The sequence below is a fragment of the Eucalyptus grandis genome, chromosome 9, assembly GCF_016545825.1.
Source record: "Eucalyptus grandis isolate ANBG69807.140 chromosome 9, ASM1654582v1, whole genome shotgun sequence".
Classification (NCBI taxonomy): Eukaryota; Viridiplantae; Streptophyta; class Magnoliopsida; order Myrtales; family Myrtaceae; genus Eucalyptus; species Eucalyptus grandis.
Window position 1 is genome coordinate 31,497,923 of NC_052620.1, and position 16,568 is coordinate 31,514,490.

Below are 16,568 nucleotides of genomic sequence, written 5' to 3' on the forward strand. Positions count from 1 at the left end.
TATTTCAATAATTTATAAAACTTGGAAAAAAAAAGACAAGCGATTCATATTCTGACTCGCATGTTAGATATGTTGGAAGAAGAAAAAAAAAACTTAAATGGTGAATTGTGTATTATGAGAAATAGGAGTCAAAAGAGAAGATAATACTAGATTTTTCTTTGCTCTCAATTTATTATTTTTATTATCATGTTTTATTTTTTTTCTGCGCGCGTGCACACACACACACACATATTCACCTCTCATTTATTGAATTTTTAAAATTGACCTCGATATCAAAATCATGTGTCGGAAACTCATATATCATAATTCCGACTCGAGTGTTGGAGAGTGTTGAGAAAGTTGACCAGATGTCGGATTTTCTGACACGTATTAATCAAGTGTCGGAGAATGTCGGACACGTGTTGAAGTGTCTGACACGATATGAAAACTTCTTGAAGAGTGTCGGTGCTTCATAGGTGGCAGCCCTCGCCTCAGTCTCTGCTTTTTCTCTCGCCGTCTCTCACCATCGCGGGCTCGCTATTCTCGTGGCCTCATCTCTGCTCCCTCACCCTCGCCTCTACTCTCTATTGTCTTCCAGATACGTGTGTCAAAACGCGTCGAAAAAAATTGATCACGTGTCGAAAAATCCAACACGTGTTGATTGCGTGTCCGAGCGTGTCGATGTGTCCGACACGCTCCGACACGACACGGAAGCATGTGTAACGTGTCCGTGCTTCATAGGGGGCGCACTGTTACTCCACCCCATCATTGTTCTTCGTACAAGTAAGGTATGAACTAGCACTTTCCCTCTTTGTGAGAAGAAACTTCAATACGGAAACAGTATTGTAGAAGGAGCCTTCGTACAAGTAAGGTATGAACTAGCACTTTCCCTCTTTGTGAGAAGAAACTTCAATACGGAAACAGTATTGTAGAAGGAGCCTACATTGAGTGGTACTATAGCATGTATCAAATAATTCATACCCATAATTTATATTACATCAGATTTCATTTGCGATGCCCAACACAATTAGGTTGTGAATTAGTTACCATCCCAAACAAATTTTTTTTTTTTTGGTTTTCCATTACCATTAATGTATTCTTGTTAATTGTACTAGTGACGTTACAGGTAAGAGAAAGGGACAAGACGATTGCAAACCAAATAAATTGATTCTCATATCAAATTGCATTGAACCACCTAATGGATTCTTGTCTAGATTTACTGAGTTCGGCAAAAAGATGCAGGACCAAATTACAGCAAGCAAAAAAGGAAGTAAGCTCTATATAAAGAACCTGCTCATGCACCCCCTCGATGTTCCTTCCACACACAGAAGAAGCACCAAAAATGGGTTCACTAACTTCCGACGATCCCATACACGTCGTCCTCTTCCCCTTCATGTCCAAAGGCCACGCCATCCCCATCCTCCACCTCGCCCGGCTCCTCCTCCTCCGCCGCCTCGCCGCCGCAGTCACTGTCTTCACCACTCCCTCCAACCTCCCCTTCGTCTCCCGCCACCTCGCTGGCACCCTCGCCTCTGCCGTCTCCCTCCCCTTCCCAGGCGATATCCCGGGCCTCCCCACCGGCGTTGAGAGCACCGACGCGCTCCCTTCCATGTCCCTCTTCCCCGCCTTTGCCACCGGCACGGTGCTCATGCAGCCGAGCCTCGAGGCAGAGCTCCAGAGGCTGCACCCGCGGCCCACCTTCATGGTGTCGGACGGGTTCCTGTGGTGGACCCTCGATTCGGCCTCCAAGTTCGGCATCCCTCGCCTGGTCTTTTATGGCATGAGCAACTACAGCATGGCACTTTCCCGGGCCGCCGGCGTCGAGAACCACCTCCGTGGGCCCACGGCGGAGGACGAGCCCTTCACCCTGAACGCTTTCCCGTGGATCAAGCTCACCAAGAACGACTTCGAGCGCTACTTCTTCCAGTCGTTGACGGAGGATAACCCCCAGTTGGAGTTCATCATGAAGGCCATGGTCGCGACGCAGAAGAGCAATGGCCTGGTCGTCAACAGCTTCCAAGAGCTCGAGCCTACCTTCCTTGACTACTGGAATCGTGAGAGCGGGCTGAGGGCTTGGTGCATCGGGCCGCTGCTCCCGCTTGAGCATCCGGTGGTGGGTGGCCCTCCCCTGCGGACCCCATGGGCGGAATGGTTGGACCGGAAGCGAGCTGGGGGCGAGCGCGTCCTGTACGCGGCTTTCGGGTCGCAGGCGGAGATCCCGGCGGCGCAGCTGCAAGAGATTGCGCTTGGGTTGGAGAGCTCCGGGGCGAGCTTCTTGTGGGTGATCAAGAGGAAAGAGTCGGACATCATGGCCGACATCGACAGCGGGTTCGAAGACAGGGTCAGCGGGAGAGGGATGGTGGTGCGAGAGTGGGTCGATCAGCGAGGCATCCTCATTCACGGGAGCGTCCAGGGTTTCCTGAGCCACTGCGGGTGGAACTCGGTGCTGGAGAGCCTGTGCGCCGGGGTGCCGATCCTGGCGTGGCCGATGATGGCGGAGCAACCGCTGAACGCCAGGATGGTCGCGGAGGAGATGGGGGCGGGGCTGAGGGTGGAGGCGGCGGATGGGACGGTGAGGGGTTCGTGAGGGGGAAGGGCTGGCGGAAGCCGTGAGGGAGCTGATGGAGGGGGAGAGGGGGAGGCGGCGAGGAAGAAGGCGAAGGAGGTGGCGGAGACGGCGAGGAAGGCGGTGGAGGAGGGCGGCTCGTCGTGGACGGCGTTGGGCACCCTGGTGGAGGAGATTTCCAGGCAGAGGAAGGACCACGCGGCCTGAGGTCACGAAGGTCGGGACAGAGAACTATAAAAAATAGTCTTGATATATTTCAGAAAGAAAAGTCCAAAGTCGGTCCACTTTATTGTTTTGACATAGACTTAGATCAGTTTTCATATCTATCAAATCAGCCATTGTATGATCAATCACTTTCATGCATCTTTTGAACCTACCACTTACGTGTACGGTCGATACTATTTTCTGGTTTTTATATAAATTAACTATTCATATTGAGATAGATATGGACCTTTTTCAATACGAGGTCGGCGATTTAAAAATATAACTGCACAAACAATACAGACATTTGTAGGTTTGCCATTCTTGTATCATTAACGAGCACCAGAATTGAAGACTCCAGTTATGTCCAGGGAATTTACAGGTGCCTGGGGGAACAAAATGGCAGCAGCGGTATGTAATATTGCTTATGCAATTGGTGATGAGAATAGTTTTGTTTGATTAGATGGTTATATTTGCTTTGCGGCAGAAAAATCATGTTTTGAATAGTCTTTGTCCTGAGCAGAAAATGAAAAAAAAAGAGCAGCCAAAGGGGAAGCCTAAACTCGGAATAGGTAACTTCCGGTGTCTCACATGGCAATTCAATTTTCATAGTAGTTTGTCGGAATAGTTCTATTGGAATATATTGATCCTCAAGAGTTGTGCATAAAGCAGGCATATGGGTTTTAATTGGTGTCCTCATCGGGGCTGTTGTCGCTCTTATCATTTCCATCATCATTCAGTCAAAACAATGCCATAAATTAAATTCAGAGCCAAAAAGAGCTGGTGTATGAGTTGGTTTCCAAAATCACATTAGACTCATAGTTAAAGCTTTCTTAAGTTATTTTCTCACGGCCTCCTTCTTGTCGACAGCATTCAAGGACGTGCTTCTCAAGGGACCTGGTTGTCCGAAGGTTCCAATTAAAAAAGTATATACAGCCACAAACAACCTACACGAGTCCAATTTCATAGGTCGAGGAATTGCTGGTGAGCATTTTTATACAACAGCAGTACCTGGCACTCAACATTACTGTGCTAGAGAAGAGGCAACTGCAGAGACTAATATTTTTTGTTATAGCAATATAGCATGCTTCCTCTATTTCATTTTCAGATGATCTCATGATTCCTTTGTCTCATACATAATCTCATGGTTCTGGTTGTAATATGAAACTGGCAGGAAGGGTGTACAAGGGTATAATGCCAAACAACCAGCATGTTGCTATAAAGCATATCATTTAGCGATGTGAACGTGGAAACTGTTGTGAGAGAGGTCACAAGCTTATTGCATGTTCAGCATCCAAATCTGGTTTCGCTGCTGGGCTGCTGTGTCAATGAAGATGAGTGTTTTCTTGTCTATGAGCTCTGTTCAAATGGAAACCTTTCCGAGTGGCTTTTTGGTAAATGGGCCACCACTTTGATGCTAAATTCTGATCCATTTTCCATTGTACCCTCAAGCTGTAAAAAATCTGATCACCATGTCAATGCACAACAGGAAAGGACAGGGTTCTCTCCTGGATCCAGAGGCTTGAAATTGCCATTGATAGCACAAGAGGTCTTCTCTTTCTCCACGCATATCCAGAGGGATGCATTGTTCACTGCGATATCAAGGTCAGCCACAAAATTTAGTTCTCTTACCTATAAAATCCACGAGGGCATGTAGACTCCTCTAATATTTTCCAGCATCTTAAACTGAAACATTAGCAGAGTTCCAAATCATCTAGCCCAATCAGAGTTATTCCTCACTCTTTTTCTTCTTATGGACATACCATTTCTCTTCTTATGAGCATCCAAGTCTCACCCTGCAAGTCTTCTAGGCCTGTAGGGCTAAATGGAAAGCTTAGAAAATAATATTCTAGAGCTCGGACTCAGTTGCACGAGTTTGTTTAAATTCATATGTGGATCCAACATTAAAATTCAGGACATCTTGCTTAAATTGCCGGAGCTCAATCATCTCTCTTGCAGCTGACGAACATTCTCCTAGGACCGAATTTTGAAGCCAAACTTTCAGATTTTGGACTATCTAAGGTCATCGATCTAGGTGAAGCTTATGTCAGCTCAGAGGTGAGGGGGGCCTTTGGGTACCTCAATCCCGAGTACCACAACAACCGCCAAGTGAATTCATCAAGTCATGTTTACAGCTTTAAGATAGTGTTGCTGCAAATCCTCTCTGGGAAGAAAGTTATCAACTTGAACTAGGAAAAGCCCATGCCGTTGGATAAAATGGTGAGTTGCTGCCTCTGTGCCTTCATTACATGCTGAGTTTAGTTCCGCAAGTTTCCTGATAAGTAATTGTTTGATGCTTTTGCTCTCCAGGCAAAAGCCCTTATTAGAGGTGGCGACATCACAGACTTTGCGGACCCCAAGTTTAAGGGCGAATATTGTGCAGAAGCATTTAATATTACACTTCAGCTGGCACTCTCATGCACTGGACTGAAGCAACAAAGGCCATCCATGGAGCAACTTGCCGTAAAGTTGGTGGAAGCCCTAGAAATATCAACCAAAGCAAAAGCTTCTTCTCCTGAACTGACCCCTGAATGGTTTTCAAGTTCAACAGAATGAATGAGAGATCCTTACATGTTTTGACTGTTTTCCGAAGAATCAGCAGATAACGTCTTTGTTAACTAGATCCAATAAGGGATACACTTCATCCATTTGACTGACATATATACATCCTTGCATAGATTTTTAGGATCAGAGTACAGGTTACCAAACTTTTTTATATCAAGAGTCTTTAGTTACTGAAACTAGTGTATGCAAGAATCCTACCATCCTTCCTCTTTCCTTCGATTATGAAAAATTGTATTTGATAAACTTGCCGTCTTTTATACAATGCTTATTCTTTGCTCATTAAATTTCTGCTTCTTCAGTGCTTCACTATATTGCGATTGTATCTACTCAAAAAGGTTAATTTCTCATGAATGCCCAAGGGAATCGTCACATGTTTCAGGATTTACTGTACTCATCAGCTATGTATCTACCAGTTATGGAACATGTTGTCCCCATACAGGGGGCAGACCCCCAAGCTGATAATTCGGTCAGGGAACTGATGGCAAGAAACCTGGCTTAGACCAGCCACAAGGAACAGACATACATGTCTGGGTGAATCAATCGAATGAGACGAAAATGGAAAAATTAAGATCTGGTGTACCAATATGAGAAGTCACCTTACTTTGACGATACTCTGTTAAAGAGTCCTCCATAAAACATGCCCAAGAAAGCTGCATCAAAATTTGTCTACTGCACCGCTCGATCAACAGTCAAAGATAACGCACAAGAAATTTCCTCTCTCTCTCTCTCTCTCTCTCTCAAGCTTACCCTGAAATTTGTTAAGACAGTTATTTATAACCATGCTGGGTTCTTCAATGGATTTACGACAGCCTTAACTTGCAAATAGTTACTGAGACTGTATACTCCCTTTTCTCTCCCAATTCCACTCATCTTGTAACCTCCGAAAGGAATTGCAGCATCAACAACATGGTAGCAGTTAATCCACACTGAACCAGCCCGCAACGCACGGGCTAAAGTGTTGGCGGTGTCAATATTCTGAGTGAAAACTCCAGCAGCGAGTCCATAAGGAGATTTATTCGCCCTTCTGATCACCTCATCAAGGTCCCTTTTTAGCAAGGCAAAGTTAGCCTCCAAACCTAAAAAATTATGAGTATGTGATGAAGTAAGTATGTGGCAGAGCATACTTGAATTTCGAGATGGTCTGCACTGGGCCGAAGATTTCATCCTTTGCTATCAGCATGTCATCCTGATTTCAGAAAGATGAGATGGAAATTTATATGGTTTGAGTGACAATATGAAATAGTTTTCGGCAAAGAGAGTGACATTTGAGCTTGACTGTGCTATTCAAGAAGCAACAGCAATATTACCTGCACATTTGAAAAAACTGTAGGTTGAATGAAGAATCCTTTCGAGCCATATCGTTCACCTCCACATTCAAGAGTGGCTCCACTTTCAATACCAGACTTGATGTATGTGTGAATCTTCTCGAATTGCTTGATGTCAACCTGAGAATCCAATCATTTCATACTTATTGAAGTAGGTACCTTTTCTTCTATAACAAGTATAGTGCATTCATGCTAGTCCACTAAAAGTACAGAAATGGAAAGTGATGCAAAATGGTTGGAGCTTTAACAGCTATCCGTAAAGCTAGCTGAGGAATGGTATACTATTGAAAAACATGGTGGATGTGCTGTCCATCCATTGCAGAACGGACATAAAAAAGTAAAGGGAGCTGTAAGAAGAAAAACCACCTGAGGACCCTGCTCCACTCCAGGCTTGAAAGGATCTCCAACAACACGTTTCATAGCCCGTGCCCTTGCTTTCTCCACAAATTCATCATACACGCTCTCGTGCACAAAAGTGCGAGAACCGGCATTACAGCATTGACCCTGCAAACAGAAAATGAATTATTTTGCATGGAACATGATATTATGAAAAGATAGCCAAGATGTGCCTACTCCAAGTAATCAGAGTTGAATACATTTTAGGGACACACGTAATCAGAGCACAAACCTGGTTGAAGAAGAGGGCAAAATGTGCCAACTCCACAGCCTTATCAATTTCAGCGTCCTTGCAGACAATGAAAGGGGATTTTCCTCCCAGTTCTAAAGTCACTGGTTTTAGATTGCTTTTTGCAGCCAGATCAAGTACAATTCTACCGGTTTCTGTTGATCCGGTGAATGCAAGCTGCAAGTGAAGCACATTGATGGTTTTAGCTTCGGGTCTTAAGTTTTTGTATCTTCTCATCAATGGTCTGAGATAGCTTGCACATGAAAACACAGAATCCCAACAGAATGCATTTGGAGGCAATTGACCTCTTTTGAGGTGCTTTTTTAACTTCGACATATGCACACAGGGCAGTACAATCTCTCATTCAAAACCAACTTCCCTTGTAAGAGTACAGCAAAAAAATTTACACGTACAAAAGTGATCACATGCTAAGCAGCTAATTTAAATCATAACTACTTAACTAGGATATGAGAAGACAAAAAGTACCTTGTTCACATCCATATGACTGCAAAGGGCACTCCCAGCAGTGCGACCGAAGCCAGAGATAATGTTCAAGACACCCGGAGGAAGTCCAGCCTGTTAGACATTGTTATGGGACCATCGCATTGGTTAATGAAAAGGTGCATCAACTTATTTCTTTCTTCAATCACATCTAGAAACTTCACAAGATAGTCCTAGTGGGTACTAGGATTAGAAACCAATTTCCAAATAGTGTCTGCTTATTGTCTTAGGAAGGATCCTCCATTAGCTTACTGTTGCAGAAGGGTAAAACCAAGAACGGACAAATATTTTCCTCATACAGCTATGCTGAATGCAATATGAAGTATCTTAATAAGACTTTCTGGCCTAACCTAAACCCTGACTTGATTGTTGGACAAGGGTTAGGGTAAACCGAAATCAACAGAAACACTCACCTCATGGAGTAACCTTGCCGCATACAGAGCAGAGAGTGGTGTCAGCTCGGCAGTCTTTAGCACCACTGTGTTGCCACATGCCAATGCAGGCCCGATCTTCCAAGCAAACATTCGCAGAGGAAAGTTCCACGGGACAATCTGCCCTGCCACACCGATAGGTTCATGCAGGGTTTGGACATGATACTCTCCATCTGCTGGGATGGTGAGACCGTGGATTTTATCTGCCCAACCTATAAAATTTACGGTATATAGTAATGTAAGTCGGCTTCTGGCTAAAAGATGAATCCTGCTAGGAAACAAATAGGACTGATTTCGTTTAACTTACCAGCATAATAACGCATCAATCTTATGACATCGGGAACTTCATCTTCTGCAGCCTGTTCGTAGGGCTTTCCATTATCCCAAGTCTCGATTGCTGCGAGATCATCAATATGCTTCTCGAGTAGATCCGCAAACCGAAGAAGTATGCAGGACCTTTCCTAAGTCATAATGCAGGAGTGGAGTTCCAAGTCATTGCATTTTCAAACATTAAATCACACAGCATCACCAACGTAACCTGAAATGTTCTAATTGCATCCCATACAGAACATGCTTAATTACATTTAGCATGGAGACTAAAAAGCCATTACTCATCTAGAGAGAAAGAGCTATATTTACATAGGCAGTCATCCTTGGCCATGGTCCCTCATCAAATGCCTTACGAGCAGCAGCAACTGCGCGGTCAATGTCCTCTGCATCGCCCTCTGCAACATGGGTGATCACGTCTCCTGTCCTAGGATCAAGGGTGGGGAAAGTTTTTCCTGGGTGCAATTTTTTGGCAACGAACGAGAACAATTACACAAGAGCTGACGCAATTGAGAGGCATCACAAGAGACAGTGGTCCTGCATTTATAGAACGAAGGAGAAGGCCAGACTAACCTGATGCAGCATCTACAAACTTCCCATTTATGAGAAGCTGAGTGTCGGCTATCTTAACAGATGGAGTGATCAGTTCGTCAACCACGGAAGAGCTGCTAGACGAGCCAATGCCTCTCACCCAGCCATGACTTCGGCCTGAAAATTGCATAAGCAAACACTTGCTCATGTCATAGATCACATTGGTGATGCACTTCGGGGGTCATTTGTGAGAACACCTTTGGACAAAGGCTTCGCGAACGCAAAAGACAGATAGAGGAAAGACAGATTAAGCGAGATTGAAAAGCTACCGATCGAACTCAGATGAGCAGATGAGTATCGAGAGAGTAAAAGAAGCTTCCTGGTGGCCATTTGCGTAGAGCCAACCCTGTCTCTATCGCTTCAGTATATCTCTCCCCTGTCAATATCAGAAGCAAAAGAATTTTCAGACAATCATAGGATCTTGTAGGTTTCACGTTGATCTTGTCAAGTCTGTTCGTAGATGGACGTAGGAACCATTCTCGTTCACCCTCTTTACTCTCAACTCGCAAAGTGGGTGATCGGTTGCTTGCATATGCAGTGCAACGTCCAACAGACAAGCACTGAAAAATCTCTACCGTAAAAAAATATCATTCATACGTAACTGAGATTGCAGACACGTAAGACTCCTCTCCCTCGATCTAGCGTTGCTTGTTGAAGATGAGATACAGGAATGAGGAGTGGACTTCTGTTTATATGCGAGTTACTCAGTTCACAACCGTAGATTTCCCATCGATCTGACGGTGGACATCGAATTCCTTAACTAGTAAAAGAGGAGGATGCAAGCTTTTGATTGCCGTCCAAAATGAGATAAGGCCGGATCAATATGGATATAATCCAAATCGGAAATTTTGCATCCGGTAACATAATCAGTGGATTGGATTTCTTTCCTAGAAACCTTCCCTCTAATTATCTTTCTCTAACACTCCGATGCACTGTTAGAAAATCCAACCAAAAGCTTTAGTAACAGGTGTACACGAAAAGTACATAAACCCCATAAAGAAGAGATTCTAATACTTTCACATGTTGTAATAACCCGTTTACTTTTTCTTTTTTTTTTGGTGTAGTTGCTGATTCCGTGGTTCTGCTATGCTGAAATGAGAACGAGTCGGGCAATAATGATCCAGCGATTGTCGGGAGGAATTGAGTATAGAGATCGCTTTCTGTCTTATTTCATTAGTGTTCAGTTCTTGTCTATTTATTTATTTTTTCCTGCTAATTTTGCAAAAGACATGGCTTAGTCTCGTCTGTTTTAATTTCCTTCCAACGTACCAAAGCATTCGTTTAATGTCCATATTTTCTGGAAGTGGGTTGGGTTATTCTGCCACTTCCAGTTCTTGTGATGAATCGTTGTTTTATTTTTCAAGATAATGCAAGTGCCCATAGTAGAAACAACACAAGTTGAAATGCTTTTAGGCGGGTCGCCAAGTACTGGGAAAATTCATGGAAGAACCGCAGAGGAAATCCAAAAGCACGGGACTTTCAAGATATTCGACCACTTGAAGACCGCGAGAGACCATCTGTTTTTGGGTTCCTCCGGCGTGGAGTGATGGGTTCACTTCTGGGCATTTTTTTTTTTCGGACTCCCATGACCTCACTTTGAATCTACAGGATTACTGTCTTCAGCGAGTCCAGTAAAGACGCCTGTTCCTTGCCCTTGTTGACAGAACAACGTCTTCCGGTGATGATGAATCGGCCAAAGCGTTGGGAATCTCATCAGACGCCTGATTTCCGGACCACCCTCAGTAAGAGACTCCACCATCTTCCAACCCCTCCACAATATGCAAATTTTCCAAAAGCAGTTGGATTGGCAAGTTTACTTTTTTTCCTTCCCATTCATTGGATTTGGAAGTTAATAATGATAATTTTCTGAAGTAGTGAGATTGAAAGTTTCCTGTTTTCTTTCCGTTTTTTGGATTTGGGCATCAATAATGATAACGGCGGTTCTTTTTCCGTGGCGTTGCATCTTTTTTACTTGTCATTTACATTGATATGGAATTTCTACCAAATAATGGAGATGATAGGACATGAAACAACTGGCTCTATTAATGCAATTCACTAAAACGTAGGATATGCCAAAACTATCTGGATTTCCTGTCCCATCCAATCTTGTCGGCCAAACATAGCCCTTGAATTTGGAGGCATATGCAGGTTACGTTCAACTCTGAAACTCTGCTAATTGTACTGGGTACCGAGGTCCAAATGCCTGCCAAAACCTTTTCTCTCTCCTGGTGATATTTTAGGCTGAGAATGTCACGGGTTCTGCACGGGAATACTCATAGCTCATCAGTAGTTTTCACCGGTGCAGATTAATGCACGCTCTAAGGTAGAAGGGTGTTGCCGGCCTATTACCCGCCAAATTGTCATCAATGAGAGAACACTTTGCACATTTGTGGACAGGCATTGATGCTCTTGTCCTCAATTAAATTAAACCAAGGGGTCGAGTTGGGTCAATCCATCGCCGGGAGGACCAAATCTGGTTCTACACACGACATCCTTATATCAAAACGAACCCATTATGCCTTATTCAAACTGATGCAAGATAGTACATACGCCACGTTACATACAGACGACAATGCATACAGAACATTACTTTTTGCCCAAAACCCTGTCTCTAGCTTTTCACAAGTTGAGCAGCTTTGCCTTCTTCGACATTGATCTTTTTCTCGAGAAACGGTTTCTTGCAGTCACAGTTATACACCACGAACACCGACCACTTCACCACATTCCCCAAACACACTAGATAGACTTGCACAATCGTTGCAAAAATCCGCTTTCTTCACTGTGCCCTGTGAAATCGAGGCAAAACTGTCTCAACGCAAGCCTTCGAATGAAGAGCACGAGCATGAGGGCGAGTCCCTTTCCTCTGCTCCCTCTGCACAGATATGCAGCCACTCCTAATGCAGTGTCACCATGCTTCTCCTCCAGTATTGAGATCACGATCCACGCGTTCCATATAGCACTCCACTCCATATACTTCGCAAACAAGGCCACAAGGAGCACGCCAGACAGTACCTTGGAGAACCCAACAGGCCCCATAGATGAAGACAGCCCCACATAAATTAGATGCCAAGGAAAGAAGTCCGAGCAAAGTGAGGCAAGAGAGCACAAGCGCGTACATGAAAGTGACCAAAGGCCTCCTGAAGCCAATCTTTCCAAAGGGTCGGATGAAAAATTCCCTCGGATTGGGCAAATTTTCTCCTCCATAAATCCCAGATGCGTTGTGAACAAACATGACAATGTTGAGGCGGTCTGGTGGGTTGACAATGACCAAGTACAGGGCACTCATCAAGACCGACTCTTTAGAGTCCTCTCCCACCAATCTCTTGAGAACGCTGATGGGCACTAAGATACAGCATATCCGGTGATGAAGTTGTAGAGTCTAATAGAGAAAAATAATGTTCAAGCGTAGAAACAATTTATCTTGGGCAAGTAATTCCTAGTAGGTCACTCATCTTGTCATGTTAAAGCAAACAATAGGACTTTTATTACTGCTAATGATATACATGTAATTTCCATCATAATTATATATGACTTTTATTACTGCTAATGACATACATGTAATTTCCATCATAATTATGTATGCTCTAAACTCCTGCTATATATAGAGGTAATATCTTTTATATTTTTAATGCAGAAACTTGTAATTCTAGAGTTTGTAACACTAATACTAATAATGGAAAGATTGCCTAATGCGACACCATGGTTTTTCCCTTTCCTTATTTTGGGAAGGGTTTTCCACATAAAAATTCTCACTTGTTTTTTGTTCTCTATTTTCTCTTTATATATTCGTGTGCGAATATGGACCAATGGAAGGTGAAGATTGGTCGGTTTGATGGCAAGGACTTTTGGTTTCCGGAAGATGCATATCAAGAATATGTTGTATCAAAAGAACTTGCATTAGCCTCTATGTGGAGAAAACTAGACCCTATTAAGCAAGAAGAGTGGGAATTGTTAGATTGACAAGCTTTAGGTTTGATTCATTTCACATTGGCGTGGAATGTTGCTTTCAACATTGCCAATGAGGTGACAATGGTGGATTTGATGGCGGTGTTGTCTAACATGTACGAAAAGCCTTTTGCATTATATAAGGTGTATTTGATATGTCAACTTTTCAATCTAAAGATGGACGAGCATGCTTATGTGACATATCACATCAATGAATTCAATATGATCACGACTCAGTTGAGTTTGATGGATATCAAATTCAATAAGGAGGTAAAGGCTTTAAATTTATTATCTTAACTATCTGAAAGTTGGAGTGCAACTGTGACTGTAGTAAGCAGTTCGTCTGGTAAGAAAATGTTAAATTTCAAGCAATCCAAGATTTGATTTTTAGTGAGGATATTCACAAAAGAGAATTGGGTGAATTTTCGGGTGCTGCCTTAAATACCGAAGCCATAGGAAGAAGCGATCAACGAGGACGGAACCACTACCATGGTAGATCAAAGTCTAGAGGAAGAAGCAAATCGAGACGACGTAGAGAAATAATTTGCTAGAATTGTGAAAAGAAAGGCCATATGAAACGAAATTGTAGAACTCCAAAGAAGAAATTTTAGTATCAAAATCGAAATCAAGACGAAGAGAAATATGAGAATGCAACTCTTCAAGAGACGCATGATAGTGATGCTCTAATTTTGAGCACTGACAATCCAATTGAGTTTTGGATTCTTGACTCAGGTGTGTTGTTTCACTCTACTTTGTGCAAAGAATTAATGCACAATTTTATTGCTAAAAAATTTGGAAAGGTTTATCTTACTGATGATGAACCTTTAGATATTATGGGAAAGAGTGATGTTTATATAAAATAGACTAACAGAAATCAATGGAAGTTACATGTGTCAAATATGTTCTCAGACTCGAGAAATTGAATCTCTATAATTCAATTAGACAACGAGAAATATATAACTATTTTTGGGGATGGCTATTGAAAAATAGTTAAAGGTGCTTTGGTTGTAGTACGGGAAACAAAGTCAAGAATGTTCTACATAACTAAAAGTAAGAGAAAAACCGCAATAGTTGCTAAGTCGGAAGCCGATTCCAAATTATGGCACCACAGGCTTGCGCACATGAGCGAAAAAGGGATGGAGTTGTTAGGGAAAATTGTCCAATCTAAAGTTCATAGAGATTGATTTATGTGAAGATTGTGTTCTAGGCAAGCAGAAACGGTGTCAGTTTTCGAAGATCAAGAGAGAACCAAAGAAAGAAAAATTAGAATTGGTGTATACAGATATGTGGGGACTAGCTCCTGTGAATTCCCTTGGAGGCTGGCACTGTTATGTTACATTCATTGTCGACTCTACCAAAAAGGTATGAGTTTAATTTTGTGAAAATTAAATCTGACGTGTTTACTACTTTTAAAAGATGGAAAGCTAAAGTGAAGAATGAAATTGGCCTGACAATTAAATGTCTAAGGTTTGATAATGGTGATGGGAATGATAGTAAGGAGTTCAACCAATTTTGTGTAGAGAACAAAATCAAAATGACAAGAATTGTTCCCCACAGATCGCAACAAAATGGAGTTGCTGAAAGGATGAACAAAATTCTGAATGAGCATGTAAGAAGTATAGGGATGTATGCAGGATTACCCAAGACATTTTGGACAGATGCAATTAACACGGGAAAATTGTCCAAAAAGTCCTAAACCTATTGCATTTTTGCCAATTCAGTCCTAAACATTTTCACTTTTTACTGATTCAGTCCATTCAGCCAATTTTGGCCGGAAAATGCTAACATGGATGCTGGCGGTGCCACGTAGGACTGTCGGCGTTGACGTGGACAATTTTTAATAATATTTTAATAATATTTTTTTTTTAAATTTTTTTGAATTTTTTTGAATTTTTATTTTTGTTTTTTTCCCTTTTTTTCTTTTTGGCTTTTTCCTTGGCCTTTTCTGGTGGCCAGCCACAGGCCGGCCGGGTGAGGAGGAGCACCGGCGAGGGAAGCTGGCGAGGCCAACCCTCCCCCAGCCGGGGTGGCCTCGCCGGGCGTCGGCCGAGTGACGGCGACGCCGGGCAAGGCCGCCCTAGCCCCGGTGAGGGCCGGCCTCGCCAGATCTAGCAAGGCCGGCCAGGGGCGAGGCCGACGCTCACCTGGGTGAGGGCGAGCCTCGGCGAGGCTCCCCTCACCAAATGCGGTGAGGCTGGCCCTTGTCGGGGCTAGGGCGGCCTTGCCCGGCGTCGCCATCACTCGGCCGACGCCCGGTGAGGCCACCCGGCTGGGGGAGGGTCGGCCTCGCCCAAGCTTCCCTCACCGTGCTCCTCCTCACCCGGCTAGGCCTCGCCTGTGGCCGTGGCTGGCCTCCAAAAAGGCCAAGGAAAAAGCCAAAAAGAAAAGAAAAAAAGGAAAAAATTCAAAAAATTTAAATATTATTAAAATATTATTAAAAATTGTCCACGTCGGCGCCGGCGATCGTGGTGGCACCACTGGCGTCCACATTAGCATTTTCCAGCCAAAATTAGCCGGATGGACTGGATTGGCAAAAAGTGAAAAGGTTTAAGACTCAATTGGTAAAGTTAAAAGGTTTATAACTAAATTGGCAAAAGTGCAATATGTTTAGGACTTTTTGGACAATTTTCCCCAATTAACACTATGGCATGTTTGATTAACATGGGATCTTCGGTTCAATTTGATTTTAAGTTACCAGAAGAAGAATGGAGTGGAAAGAAAGTAAATCTGTGTTTCGTATGTTCACATAAATTCTGAAAATAGAGGTAAGCTTGATACACAAGCTAAAAAATGTTTTTTCATTGGATGTGGTTATGATTATTTTGGTTATCGATTTTGGGATGAACAAAATAGAAAAATAATAAAAATTGCTAATGTTATATTTAATGAAAACATGTTGTATGAGGACAAATCCACGACAGAATTTAGTATGAAGAAACAAACAGTGGAGAATACAAAGATTAAATTAGAGGAGGTTTCTAAGAATGTTCAGGTTGAAATTCCTAAAACTATTGCTGTAGACTCTTATCAAATACCAAAAGAAGAATCAAGTACACAAGAACTTACTTTGAGAAGATCTAGTAGAACACCTAAACCTGTACAGAGATATTCTTTGTCATTGCATTATTTGCTTTTCACTGATGCTAGTGAACCAGAAAACTTTTTGGAAGCAGTGCAGGTTAAAGATTTTATTAAGTGAGAGTTAGCAATGTAGGATGAGTTGAATTCAATTGAGAAGAGTAGAACTTGGGTGTTAACTCAATTACCAGATAGTAAAAGGGCATTGCAAAACAATTGGATGTACCAAGTAAAAGAAAAACCTGATGGTAGCAAGAGGTATAAAGCAAGATTAATAGTAAAAGGGTTTCGACAAAAGAAATGAATTGACTACACAGAGATTTTTTTTTCAATTGTGAAATTAACTACTATCGGGTTAGTATTAAGTATTATTGCTACTAAAAATTTACATTTAGAGCAATTAGATGTTAAGACTGTATTCCTCCATGGTAATT

General features: G+C 42.8%; 2 protein-coding genes across 2 annotated transcripts; one reads left to right on the plus strand and one right to left on the minus strand.

Moving 5' to 3' along the window:
- The first annotated feature begins 1,195 nt into the window (after positions 1 to 1,195).
- On the plus strand, positions 1,196 to 5,590 carry LOC104420644 (UDP-glycosyltransferase 90A1-like). The gene is made up of 7 exons (XM_039302675.1): positions 1,196 to 3,157; positions 3,270 to 3,318; positions 3,617 to 3,730; positions 3,921 to 4,140; positions 4,236 to 4,351; positions 4,706 to 4,966; positions 5,057 to 5,590. Exon 1 carries the CDS (start codon positions 1,289 to 1,291, stop codon positions 2,564 to 2,566), a length of 1,278 nt encoding a protein of 425 aa, XP_039158609.1. The 5' UTR covers positions 1,196 to 1,288; the 3' UTR covers positions 2,567 to 3,157; positions 3,270 to 3,318; positions 3,617 to 3,730; positions 3,921 to 4,140; positions 4,236 to 4,351; positions 4,706 to 4,966; positions 5,057 to 5,590.
- A 266-nt stretch (positions 5,591 to 5,856) lies between these two features.
- Positions 5,857 to 10,177, minus strand: LOC104419280 (benzaldehyde dehydrogenase, mitochondrial). The gene is made up of 12 exons (XM_010030904.3): positions 9,714 to 10,177; positions 9,381 to 9,487; positions 9,094 to 9,228; positions 8,833 to 8,975; positions 8,501 to 8,654; positions 8,176 to 8,405; positions 7,748 to 7,837; positions 7,265 to 7,438; positions 7,003 to 7,140; positions 6,619 to 6,756; positions 6,436 to 6,497; positions 5,857 to 6,356 (listed from the first exon to the last, which is right to left on the minus strand). Exons 2-12 carry the CDS (start codon positions 9,439 to 9,441, stop codon positions 6,083 to 6,085), a joined length of 1,599 nt encoding a protein of 532 aa, XP_010029206.2. The 5' UTR covers positions 9,442 to 9,487; positions 9,714 to 10,177; the 3' UTR covers positions 5,857 to 6,082.
- Positions 10,178 to 16,568: the final 6,391 nt, after the last annotated feature.

What these genes read in the sequence shown, in the direction of transcription:
- LOC104420644 (XM_039302675.1), top strand. Translation starts at nt 1,289, where the DNA reads ATGTTCCTTCCACACACAGAAGAAGCACCAAAAATGGGTTCACTAACT.
- LOC104419280 (XM_010030904.3), bottom strand. Translation starts at nt 9,441, where the DNA reads ATGGCCACCAGGAAGCTTCTTTTACTCTCTCGATACTCATCTGCTCAT. An exon ending in TGCTCATCTGAGTTCGATCG is followed by an intron (nt 9,229 to 9,380) that starts GTAGCTTTTCAA and finishes TGCAATTTTCAG; the next exon opens with GCCGAAGTCATGGCTGGGTG. An exon ending in CAGTTTTTTCAAATGTGCAG is followed by an intron (nt 6,498 to 6,618) that starts GTAATATTGCTG and finishes TTCTGAAATCAG; the next exon opens with GATGACATGCTGATAGCAAA.